Source organism: Littorina saxatilis, linkage group LG12 (assembly GCF_037325665.1).
Source record: "Littorina saxatilis isolate snail1 linkage group LG12, US_GU_Lsax_2.0, whole genome shotgun sequence".
Taxonomy (NCBI): Eukaryota; Metazoa; Mollusca; class Gastropoda; order Littorinimorpha; family Littorinidae; genus Littorina; species Littorina saxatilis.
In genome coordinates this window covers 84,063,223-84,076,305 of record NC_090256.1, presented here as the reverse complement: position 1 = coordinate 84,076,305, position 13,083 = coordinate 84,063,223, and the positions used below count along the sequence as shown (strand labels likewise).

General features: G+C 39.0%; 2 protein-coding genes across 2 annotated transcripts in view; both read right to left on the bottom strand.

Moving 5' to 3' along the window:
- Positions 1-13,083, bottom strand: part of LOC138982996 (eukaryotic translation initiation factor 2-alpha kinase 3-like) — a 387,290-nt gene that overhangs the window by 48,581 nt on the left and 325,626 nt on the right. The gene's annotated exons all lie outside the window — the stretch shown is intronic.
- LOC138982995 (probable JmjC domain-containing histone demethylation protein 2C) overlaps positions 1-13,083 on the bottom strand; it is a 124,397-nt gene that overhangs the window by 87,111 nt on the left and 24,203 nt on the right. Inside the window, exon 2 of the mRNA XM_070356383.1 lies at positions 643-795. Within this exon, the coding sequence (XP_070212484.1) occupies positions 643-795 (153 nt within the window). The remainder of the gene's footprint in view (positions 1-642; positions 796-13,083) is intronic.

Sequence of the window (13,083 nt, the reverse complement as noted above, 5' to 3'; positions counted from 1 at the left end):
TTTGTCACTGCTAACATGGTGGAGAGTAAGTCAGCCATATTTTCCTAAGTATTAGTATTAGTTGAATCCCACTTGAGTAAAAAAAGAAAACAACCATCACCAGGACAAATGAGTTCACAACTTGACCATAAAGTCACTCACAAGGGATATCTCTCTCTCTCTCTCTCTCTCTCTCTCTCTCTCTCTCTCTCTCTCTCTCTCTCTCTCTCTCTCTCTCTCTCTCTCTCTCTCTCTCTCTCTCTCTCTCTCTCTCTCTCTCTCTCTCTCTCTCTCTCTCTCTCTCTCTCTCTCTCTCTCTCTCTCTCTCTCTCTCTCTCTCTATTCAGTGCTTGTCTGGAAGAATTTGTTTTGTTTGTGAAGACCCAGCCAAGGATCACGACAATTTTCTCTTATGCTGCCTATTAAATTCCGACTAAAAAAAACCGATTAATAGGATTAGGAAGCATGTGCTTATGTTCCTTTGTCAACCATTTTACGTCAAGAGTTGTTGACTCTTTTCTAAGTATATTCATGCCAGAAAATATTATCAATGGATACGTTGACAGCATTCCCTAATCCAGGACCTATACTGTTACAACATAAATGGTAGTAAACACCTTGTAACACACCTAGATTATGATGAAATCTATGTATGAAACTTACCAAAGCTGGAAACTGCAAAGGCGGAGGCTCTCCTTCGCTGGCCGGACGGCGGGTCCAGACCAGTGTATGCTCCACAAGGAACACCTGGAAGACGTCGTGCACACGGAACCACTCGCGTTTCTTCCAGTCCACGTCGTCAAACTCTACCAAAACCTGCAACAGCAACAGAGGTCATCAGCTTCTGCCTGCTACCTGAAACCGTGCACCTTTGTTATTGTGCTAATGGGGATTTTGACACATTTTGTGTTGCTTTCTTGACTCAAAGACAAAGCTTCTTTTTTTTTGGACTCAAAAAGGGCAGTCTCTTTTCTTTTGGCATCCACCTGGACTATAACATGACGACAAATCAGTTTAGTTGATAGTAACTGAGCAAGGCGACATCTGAACACTTGCTACCCCATCATGTTGGAATAAAAAAAAATCAACTACCTGATCATCACTGATCTTTTTAGAACTCACGAACACTTGGAAAAAAAATATAGAGGTTGCAAGACGACTCACAAATTCTACAAGCCTCCAACCTGAACGTGATAGGGAAAGTCAAAGCTGTTATCGATCACCCGACAAGGTGGCGGGGTAGAGCGGGCCTGTTGCGGAGATTCACACCCCTGGGGGTGCGGGGAATTAATTAATCAGCTCACGTTTTCAGACGGAAGAGAGCGGAAGAAGGGGCGAGGTGATGTGATTATAGGGCTTGGTGCCGGCGCTACACATCACACTATCTACACAGCTGCGGGTATTGCCTGAAAATAGTGTGCACTGGTTGCGTTTCAGCTCGGAATCCGTCATCACTAAAGGCAATGCCAAGGTCGCGTTTTAATAATAACTGCAAGTGTACTGCTCACGTTGTCGAGTTCACTTGCAGCAGCGTCTGACTGTAGGAAGAGGGGAGGGAAGAGTGTAGGGCGGATTTCCACAAAAACACGTGTAGTGAAAAGGTTTTATCCCTTTTCTGCGCACACCCCCCCCCCCCCACCCATAAAAATGTTGCAGATGAGAGAAGAAGAAAAAAAAAAAGGGGGGGGGGGGGGGGGGGGGGGGGCAAGGTTCAGGAACTCTGTTCCGGTAGCGATAATGATTGCCAGACAACCGGAAAGGTTGTTGATGGTAGGAGTGCTCGCTGAAAAATCTAGATGAGTTTTGCAAAACTAAAAATCTGCCCCTCTTATCAAGAGAACCAAGCGCTTTTTTGGCTGTGCTTGACTTGATCTGAATTTTAATAAACCTTTGTATTGATGTAAATGCAACTTTTGAGAATGGTATATATTCCAATTCTGTTATAAAATATATATCAGAAATAAACGCAGAAAGCTTCCACAAAAATTCGAATGTGATGCAACACAGCTTTCACGAGTATTAATTTGCGTGCGTGCGTGCGTGATGTGAGTGTGTGTTTGTTTGTGTTTGTGTGTGTGTGTATGCGTGCGCGTGCGTTAGCGATAACTGAGTGGACAATAGATTGAAATCAATTTGATTGAAAGATGAGGGTGTGACAGTGCCGCCTCAACTTTTACAAAAAGCCGGATATGACGTCATCAAAGGTATTTATCGAAAAAAAGAAAAAAAACGTCCGGGGATATCATTCCCAGGAACTCTCATGTAAAATTTCATAAAGATCGGTCCAGTAGTTTGGTCTGAATCGCTCTACACACACACACGCACAGACACACACACATACACCACGACCCTCGTCTCGATTCCCCCTCTATGTTAAAACATTTAGTCAAAACTTGACTAAATGTAAAAATGACATGTGTGCATGCATAGAGAAGAACAAAATTGATATTAGTTCAACAGCAGATTTGTTCAGCGATCAGATGCTGCAAAGGAACGTTTCTATTATTTGACCTCTTGTAAACACTATTGCGTCATTTCAACCCACACATCGTTAAAATAGAATTAGAAGACACAATGCTGTCACATTAACATGTGATCGTTTCTACTTTTTGAGTGGGATAAGTCACCTCTAAAATCAATCAAATGTTACTTAAAATCAAGCATATGGAAATATTCTCAATGCCACTGCACACTTTACAGTCTGGGCTGATCAACCACCACCTCCAACTGAGTCCAAGTCATAAAACATTCAAAACCACCAACAGAAACACAGCATAAAGCCCCCTCGCTGAACCACACGAAAGGAAAAGGCATTACAAAAACCTTTTTTCTCTCACTCCCCTGGGGTTCCTGCTTTGTGGCTTTGGCATGGATCCACGCTTTTTCTGTGTATGGCTTCGGCAGTTTTCAGGGTAAACAAGCAGAGCAAGTACGTAAACCTGAACGTGTTATACACATGTGTGCGAACAGTGACTGGTTCAGTGGACACCTATACCTTCATGGTCAAAGTAAAGAAGCAAGAAAAGTAAACTCTAATTTTAAATTATTAATCATTGAATAGGGGATACATTTAGCTTTCTCAAACACTCAAACAACCACCTGGCAAAATGTCTTTAATTGAACGAAAAGACAATACAACCACACCAGTACACCATCTTCCTCCGTTTTTGTTTTCAAGAGTTGAAACCGAATAAACTTTGTCAAACTGGCTAAAATGTTGCGACATACTTCTAATGACCTCACCACAGACTTTTACACACCCATAATTTTCGGGGTTCAGTCTGGAATAAAAGACTGTGTGGGTAATTTGACAAGATTCTGACGTGAAGCAGGGTAGCTACATTTTGATGCAATAGTGCAATTTGCCACTGTTCCGTGTTACCAAGTTAGACCACAATGTAAATTGGGTGACGCAGTGGTACTCACTCTCAATGCGTACTTTACCTCGCTGAAGACAATTCCTATCAGTCATGTTAATTGTATGCACCAATGGTGCATGGCGCGCTTGTAAACAGAACACTGTTTTGTGTGTAAAAAAAAGTATGCAGAGCTGTTTGCGCTTCACTGAAAGACAAGCAAATTTCCCTTCAGTTTATGAAAATATGCCACAGGGTGTCCTGAAACTAGGTACCCTACAAACAAGATACCCTGCAGAGAGTGGGTAGGGTCCATCAGAGGGAAGCCAGAGGCCGGATCCCATCTGGTCCGTGTTTTCTGGCATCGGCTTCCAGCGTGGGAAGCTGTTTTTCTGCCCTCTGTTTAGAAAACTTCAACATGACAGGAAATACTTTGCCGTCGGTATCCATTTACACAGCAGGTTCTTTTGCTCGTGGTGCATCTCTTGCATCGTGCAGAGCATGCTGCTCCATACCACTATTTATAAAGTAAGTAAATATTGTGGGTAGCCCCTACGGACACAGCGTGGGAAAGTACATCGTGTAGCCTGTGGGGGTTTCAACTATTCACGAGCAATCTGTCAGAACAGTGTCACTGTTGGTCCTTATTCTTCATAAAAGTAATAAATAAAAGTAATGAATCTACCTCGCTATTTTTCTCTGAAGTTAAATAAACTGAATAATAGGTATTCATCCATGCACGCAAATACACATGCAGTGATGCACAAACACAGAGGAAAAGAAGAAGCAAACAAACAGATCCAGTTTGCAACTAACCACAGATCTTATATCATAACATTTTCTTAAAATCAGGATGTTGTAATGAATTCGTCAATTATTCATAAATGTATGCATATTTATGAGTGGCTGAGGGGCGGGGGGGGGGGGGGGGGGGGGGTTGGGGTGTGTGTGTGTGTGTGGGGGGGGGGGGGTTGGGGGGTGTGTGTGTGTGTGGGGGGGGGGGTGGGTGTGGGGGTGGGTGTGGGGGTGTGTGGGCGCTGTCAAAAAAAAGCAAAAGGACCTTGTGTTTTGTCATGTTTGCATTAGACTAGAGGCTAGGTTAGAGAAAGTTAGGTAGCTTAACTCTTTAAACACAAAAGCAATCTTCTCTCACTGTCAAGCAACACCATATGAGGTATGATCATTATGCATAAACATGCTGAAAAATAATAAAATACAAAATTCCCAGTACCAAATATCTTATTTACATTAACTAAGGAATATATTTCCATTCCCTTCTCATACATTTATAGGTTTTAGTCATAAAAGAATATTAACTTCAATAAATAAAATTATAAAAAAATAAATTTGTCCTCCGTTATAAAAATTCTCCATTATACTTATAGAACTGTCAATATATATGCGATGCAAAGTGATCCATACCACAGAGGCAGCAGATCCATGGTGCACTCATTTCTCGTATCAAATGTTTTCTAGCTCTTGTAAGACTAAGAGCATTTACTTTCCTTTACTTTATTTGGTGTTTAACGTCGTTTTCAACCACGAAGGTTATATCGCGACGGGGAAAGCGGGGGAGATGGGATAGAGCCACTTGTCAATTGTTTCTTGTTCACAAAAGCACTAATCAAAAAATTGCTCCAGGGGCTAGCAACGTAGTACAATATATTACCTTACTGGGAGAATGCAAGTTTCCAGTACAAAGGACATAACATTTCTTACATACTGCTTGACTAAAATCTTTACAAACATTGACTATATTCTAAAGACTAAGAGCATCAAAATTACACCAGATAGTCTTTAACGAGTAGAAACGAATTCAACTAATAAAACATAATGGAAAATTGCGTGTGTGTGTAAGCTGATGTTCGTTCACAGGTTTCTATTTCAATAATAAAAATATGTCTTTTCATAGGACAGTGTATCTATATTTGGTAGTTTTGAGAATATGAGTTCAAAATCGCACATGTATGCGTTACAGATGTGTGACAGAAAAACTGTAACAAGCGAATTTCACTCTTTTCCAAATATGTAAAAGCCAAACATATAAAACTACAATATCGTCTCTGTAATTCACAAACCTCATATCTCAATTTTTGCTGATTTGAGAAAAATGAAAGAAACTGTTTTAAAAAATCACCGTTTCAAATATGTAACTTTGATTCATGGGTTGATCTTTTTTTTAAATAGTGCAATGCTATCATTTAATGTGTGTTAATGTCAGTTACTAATAATATTTCATACAATTACAACTAAGAAAATATTGAGTATGCTTTTTATCCAATGGAGTCATCCAGAATTGATATATACACTAGAGGAATACCCGGCTTTGCCGGGTGAATCGCGAGACAGAGACAGACAGCGTGGCGGTTCGCCGTCTTAGAGCACGTGTGAACATTTTCATCCACCAGTTTGTGCCCACTCAAAGGAAGGCAAGAATATACAGACAGACAAAAGCCGCCAGACCCCATCACAAACAGAACTCTACAATCCACAGGTGTTGCCTCCACACACACTGTGGCACACACACACACACACACACACACACACAGAAGCCGTATATATCTATCTATATCTATATATATATATATATATTCGACTTGTGTCTGTCTGTGTGTGTGTGTGTGTGTGTGTGTGTGTGTGTGTGTGTGTGTGTGTGTGTGTGTGTGTGTGTGCGTGTGTGTGAGTGTGTATGTGTGTGTGTGTCCGCGATGCCAAGCCAAAGTTCTCGATCGATCTTTTTCAAATTTGGAGGCCATATTCAGCTACATCCCGGACAAAACCTCATCGATGAGATACTTCAACACGTGCTCTCAGCGCGCAGCGCTGAACCGATTTTGGTTTTTCTTTGGATCCATTCCCAGTAACTCTTCCTTATCTTCTCCAGTGTTTTCAGCGTTTATCTCCCTTCCTTCGTGTGGCGTCAATCCATATTCCCGTTACTACGTTACTATTTTTAGAATGTCACTGCACTGTCCAGAACGCTTTCCTTGCACCCGTAAGTTGTCCTTAGTGTAAAAGTGAAAAGGTCGAATCAATTTATAGCCACGCGAAAAATACACTGTCATCTATCTCTATATATTTAGAGATAGATATACATATATATATGGTCATGGCTCAGAAAAGGTGTCGAATTTGTGGACACTTGAGTCACAAATACAAACTCTTGGATTACTTTCCATTTTGGGGTCCAGCAAAACTGTTTATGTGTTTAGTTGTGTCTGGGCAGTAACAATGTATTTTCATCAATTACTGCGGAATGAATTGCATTTAAAATTTTAACTGGAGTGTGTTACATAACACAGTGTCACACATTGTTTTCTAATACACAGTTGACAGTAAACCTATTACACAATAAAAGTTAACTGCATTATTTAGTATCTACCTTGATCTTCATTTGTGAAAAGTGGCATTCCCCGACAGCAATAATCTGCATATCTAGGTACCCTAGGAATGTGTGTGTGTTACAGGAACACCAATAAACAAAACAACGATCAAACAAGTACTCAAAGAACTGAAAAGAACTGAAAAGATTACTGTTTGAGCAGTCAATCTATTCTTAGTTCCACACACTTCATGCGGACAGTCAGCAAACAAAATCAAATCAGAACAAGATGTGAACATGTATTCAAACAAAAATCAACTTTCTGTGTCTCACAACACAGACATTCAAAACTGCAAAATTCCTATTTATTTTACACACAAAACTTTATACATGTAATGGGAAGAGAAACAAGTACATAATAGTAAAGAGTTGAAATGCATCAATGATACCGGACCAGTTATTCCCATTATCAGTTATCTGTCAAGTCATTCCTAAAAGTTTCCAATCAGTGTGTTACATTTCACCAAAAAAATCAAACTTTAGGACACTGTCAAGATATTCACATGAAAAATGCATGCAAAAGAATGAAAAATGAAAGAGCAAAACCATAACAACCTAACAATGATGTATTATGACTTCTACCATGCTCCAATTCACAATATAGAGAAGATTTTCTCACTTTTGACACTGAGTGTGTTACATTTCACCAAAAAAGTCTTACTTCACATTATTTTGTAAGGTATAAAGCATATATCCATCCACTTGGTAATGAAAACAACACACTGTACAAAAAAACTTTATAAACCCAACAAAAAATCTTCAGGGTGAAGGCGGATTTTGAAGTTATCAAGAAAAATGCTGTTTATTCGCCAATGAGTGTGTTACAAAACACTGTCATAACATGAACAAAACGTTGTCCCTATTCAGTGCATTCAGTTAATTGTGAAATTAATTGTAAGAATGACACCATGGTTGCTACACAACTATTGAAACTATTGTTAACACATTCAGCATGCTGGTAAATTCATATCAGCAAAGAAAGTGTCTCTGAGTTTGTTACACAACACCAATTTGTGTTACAAGCACCAACACAAACTCACCGTAACAAAAGTAAATCTTGAATACATCATGAAAAATGTCAAAGTCAGGTTAATATGCATTTAACAACACACTTCAGTGATGATTAATTGATATGGTACTCTAGTACACGTTTTTCCTACTTTCAGAACTGAGTGAGTTACTAACACTAACTTTGCAGCTGACATATATTGGTGTAAGTAACACACTTATACACCAACAGCCATTAATTACAAAAATGCTAATAAGAATATTGAAAAGTTTTCACTTCAACATTTATATTTCTCTAGTAAATTGAAGGGGTAATGAAAAAAACATATTGTTTATCCTGAGACAAGGTATTGGGAGTAGGTTACTTAACACAATTGTGCCTGTGATGTTTTAGTGTGTGTAACTCACTCAACACTGTTCCTAAAAAAAAACTCCAATTCAAAACAATAAACGCAGACATCATTTTCTGTTGACTTGATTCATTCCTTACTTTGTTCCAGCAAGATTTAAATAATTTTCAAGATAACTGTACAAACTATTTGAGTGTGTTACCTCTCACGATGTGCGAGTGGTGTGAGTAACACACACAACGTAAAAAAACATATCTTTCTTTTTCCTGTCATTCATTTCATTAAAATGGCATGAAAACAAAGCACAAGGTGAACTGTATGGAAAGACAATAGAAAAGGCCAGAAAAAAACACATGCAATGACATGAAAGCTGAATAACTTGGGAAATTGGTTGAATCGTCTCAAACAGATGTCTTTAAAAATCAAAATAAAGAAAAATCTTTGTCCTAAAAAATGCAAATTTTATCAAAACAAATCACAATAACACTTCTAACTTTCAGATGAAAAAAAAAGGAAGAAAGTTGTTATTTAGTGAAAATAACAGTGTTTCAAACTGCAGGTGAGTGTGTTACAGACAACGAAAAACCGTTTTTACCCCGCCATTTAGGCAGCCATACGCCGCTTTCGGAGGAAGCATGCTGGGTATTTTCGTGTTTCTATAACCCACCGAACTCTGACATGGATTACAGGATCTTTTTCGTGCGCACTTGGTCTTGTGCTTGCGTGTACACACGGGGGTGTTCGGACACCGAGGAGAGTCTGCACACAAAGTTGACTCTGAGAAATAAATCTCTCGCCGAACGTGAGGACGAACTCACGCTGACAGCGGCCAACTGGATACAAATCCAGCGCGCTACCGACTGAGCTACACGCCCGGGGAGCTTACTATTGTTTTAGTTTCAAAACCTCAAAATTGAGATACGAGGTTTGTGAATTACAGCGACAATATGTAGCATGAGTTTTAAATAATGCAAAAACCTTGCACAGAATGCTAACGATGTTCCACGAAAGAACAGACCTACAGTCTGCTCTATTCTTCAACCCCCCCCCCCCCCCCCCTTCCTTGCTGGCATCACCGCCGAACAGCACCAAAGAAAGTTGGTTGCAAAAATCAGGTTACGAAAACAGAACTGACTTCCCTTATTGACAGGTAACAAGTGCTATTTAGAGCTAGAGCATGCAACTAAAATTGACTAACAGCCAGTTCCGACACTGAAACAGAAAGCAACTCCTGAACTAGGTTAATTTGATGAGCGCACGGGAAATGTTTGAACCCAAACACACATGAAAGGAAACCTAAAGCAGTAGAAAGACACACACAAAGAAAAAGGCGGGCAGGGGAGGCAAACGTGTGAAACCAATCTTCCACTGCTGAGTGAGTGTAATCTCTTGCTTTTCTTTCTGCCTGGTAGTGGTATGAAATGAAAAAGGACACAACAGTGAAAAGCTTTGCACCATTAGAATACACCATTTAAAAAAAAAAGGACTGAAATTTAATTATTACCTACTCTGCCACATTTTAGTGAGACTGCAAATTACTTTTGATCACTTTTTTTAAAAGAGAAAAAAAAGTTTACCAAATCTTAGCGAACAGCATGATTCTTGTCAGTGCACGAGTTTTACAGACATCGCCTATTTGTATACAACTGTCTGCTTACATCACAAATCCCTCAACCTTTTAGGACTGGAAATAGGAATGAAGTTCGACACTGCACAAGCGCAGAACACAACCTGCCTTTTGACTTGGGAAACAACCCCTCTTCGTAACAGCCTAAAGTAGGGCACAGGCAGGAAAGGCTGGTTGGCTGGTACACAAAGACCCAGCAATTTCATCTGCTGCGAGTGTGGAAAAAAGCACAGGCCTCAATTTCGTCCACCGTTTTCGCTGTTAGATTTTACTCTAGCTTATTTTGCACTGATGCTTATTTTGTTTGAGAGAGATTATTGTAGGAACACCATGGCATGAGCAAACAACATACTTTTTGCACAAACAGGGCAGAAGAGAGTGACAACACTCAACAAAGGTGAAAAGATAGTTTATTTAGTAGCGAACGACGAAGTAGAAGAAGAAGAAGTTTATTTAGTCTCTTGACTAGGTAGGTTGGTCTTCATTATATATATTTAAAAGAGCTCATAGGCCGACCACACAAACTATTAAACCAAAGAATAAAAAAAATCGCTAGTATACACATACACACACAGACACCACTACCCTCATCTCAATTCCCTGTCTATGTTAAAACATTCAGTCAAAACTTGACGTAAAATGTAAAATGTAGAAGAAAGGTAGTTATTGGAATGTTTATTTTTTGACAAAACAAGACTTGAATGTCTTGTCTAATCAAAAATCAATTGTCAAAATTGAAATGTTCCAATAACTTACTTTTGTTTTTTTAATCTATATTTTGGAACGTTAGCAGTCTATCTCAGTATCTGTTTGTTTCTTTTTATATTTAGTCAAGTTTTGACTAAATATTTTAACATCGAGGGGGAATCGAAACGAGGGTCGTGGTGTATGTGCGTGTGTGTGTGTGTGTGTGTGTCTGTGTATGTGTGTGTGTAGAGCGATTCAGACTAAACTACTGGACCGATCTTTATGAAATTTGACATGAGAGTTCCTGGGTATGAAATCCCCGAACGTTTTTTTCATTTTTTTGATAAATGTCTTTGATGACGTCATATCCGGCTTTTCGTGAAAGTTGAGGCGGCACTGTCACGCCCTCATTTTTCAACCAAATTGGTTGAAATTTTGGTCAAGTATTGTTCGACGAAGCCCGGACTTCGGTATTGCATTTCACCTTGGTGGCTTAAAAATTAATTAATGACTTTGGTCATTAAAAATCTGAAAATTGTAAAAAAAAATAAAAATTTATAAAACGATCCAAATTTACGTTTATCTTATTCTCCATCATTTGCTGATTCCAAAAACATATAAATATGTTATATTCGGATTAAAAACAAGCTCTGAAAATTAAATATATAAAAATTATTATCAAAATTAAATTGTCGAAATCAATTTAAAAACACTTTCATCTTATTCCTTGTCGGTTCCTGATTCCAAAAACATATAGATATGATATGTTTGGATTAAAAACACGCTCAGAAAGTTAAAACAAAGAGAGGTACAGAAAAGCGTGCTATCCTTCTTAGCGCAACTACTACCCCGCTCTTCTTGTCAATTTCACTGCCTTTGCCATGAGCGGTGGACTGACGATGCTACGAGTATACGGTCTTGCTGAAAAATGGCATTGCGTTCAGTTTCATTCTGTGAGTTCGACAGCTACTTGACTAAATATTGTATTTTCGCCTTACGCGACTTGTTACATTTACTGATTTAGTCAAGTTTTGACTAAATGTTTTAACGTAGAGGGGGGAATCGAGACGAGGGTCGTGGTGTATGTGTAGAGCGATTCAGAGTAAACTACTGGACCGGGGGCGGGGATGTAGCTCAGTCGGTAGCGCGCTGGATTTGTATCCAGTTGGCCGCTGTCAGCGTGAGTTCGTCCCCACGTTCGGCGAGAGATTTATTTCTCAGAGTCAACTTTGTGTGCAGACTGTCCTCGGTGTCTGAACATCCCCCCCCCGTGTGCACACGCAAGCACAAGACCAAGTGCGCACGAAAAAGATCCTGTAATCCATGTCAGAGTTCGGTGGGTTATAGAAACACGAAAATACCCAGCATGCTTCTTCCGAAAGCGGCGTATGGTAAAAACGGTCATACACGTAAAAGCCGTGGGAGTTTTAGCCCATGAACGATCAAACAAACAAACAAACTGGACCGATCTTCATGAAACTTGACATGAGAGATCCTGAGTATGGTATCTCCTGACGTTTTTTTCATTTTTTTTGATAAATGTCTTTGATGACGTCATATCCGACTTTTCGTGAAAGTTGAGGCGGCACTGTCACGCTCTCATTTTTCAACCAAATTGGTCAAGTAATCTTCGACGAAGCCCGGACTTTGGTATTGCATTTCAGTTTGGAGGCTTGTTAAAATTTAATTGATGAGTTTGCTCATTAAAGTTGTCATTAAAATCGATTTTTCGCAAACAGATTTAAAATTGATTGCATCGTATTCTTCATCACATTCTGAATCTAAAAATATAAATATATATATGTCATGTTTACTCTTAAAATGTGATCACAATTAACGAAAATAGATTAATTAGTCTTACGTTTAAAATTTAAGAAATTGATCCAAAAATGATTTCATCTTATTCTTTATCATTTCCTGATTCCAAAAACATATAGATATGATAGGTTGTATTCAAAACAAGCTCAGAAAGTTAACAAGAATACAGAAAAGCGCGCTTTCCTGCTTAGCACAATACGCTACCGCGCTAATCTGGCGTGTCAATATCACTACGTTTTGCACGTGGAAGGTGAGCGATTTCCTTCACGCGGGGATTGACGAAGCTGTACTGTCTTGGTGAAAAAATACAGTGCGTTCAGTTTCATTCCGTGTGTTCGACAGCTTGACTAAATGTAGTAATTTCGCCTTATGCGACTTGTTTAATTTCTTATTAAACCGAAGACCAACAAAAGACTTTAAAAGAGATTATCAAGAATGAAGGTAATTCATCTGCTGCAGTAATAATCATACAGTTGTAATTTACATCAAAACAGCATAGGAAACCACAGGCCAAATATTTGAGACTATTGAAAGAATTCTGTTATTGTTAGTAATTTTCTTTCTGTGCTTGAAAAACAAAGCTACAAATGTATCAAACTGCTTTACAAAATATCCCAGTTTTGTAATATACATGACTTTCACCTACTGCAACAGCCTTCTATAGTACAACATGTTTCCCTTCAAATTCTGTTTGAAAGTTATCTGGAATGATTCCTATTGCATCAAATACACGTACATGTATCCAGTCAGACTGACCACACGATTAATTTTATCAATAATACGTTTTATAGGAAGACAATGAAGAACATGTACACTGCATGACTGTCAATGAGTGAGCAAAGAATACCGGTACACAGAAAGCAAGTGAGAGAGATC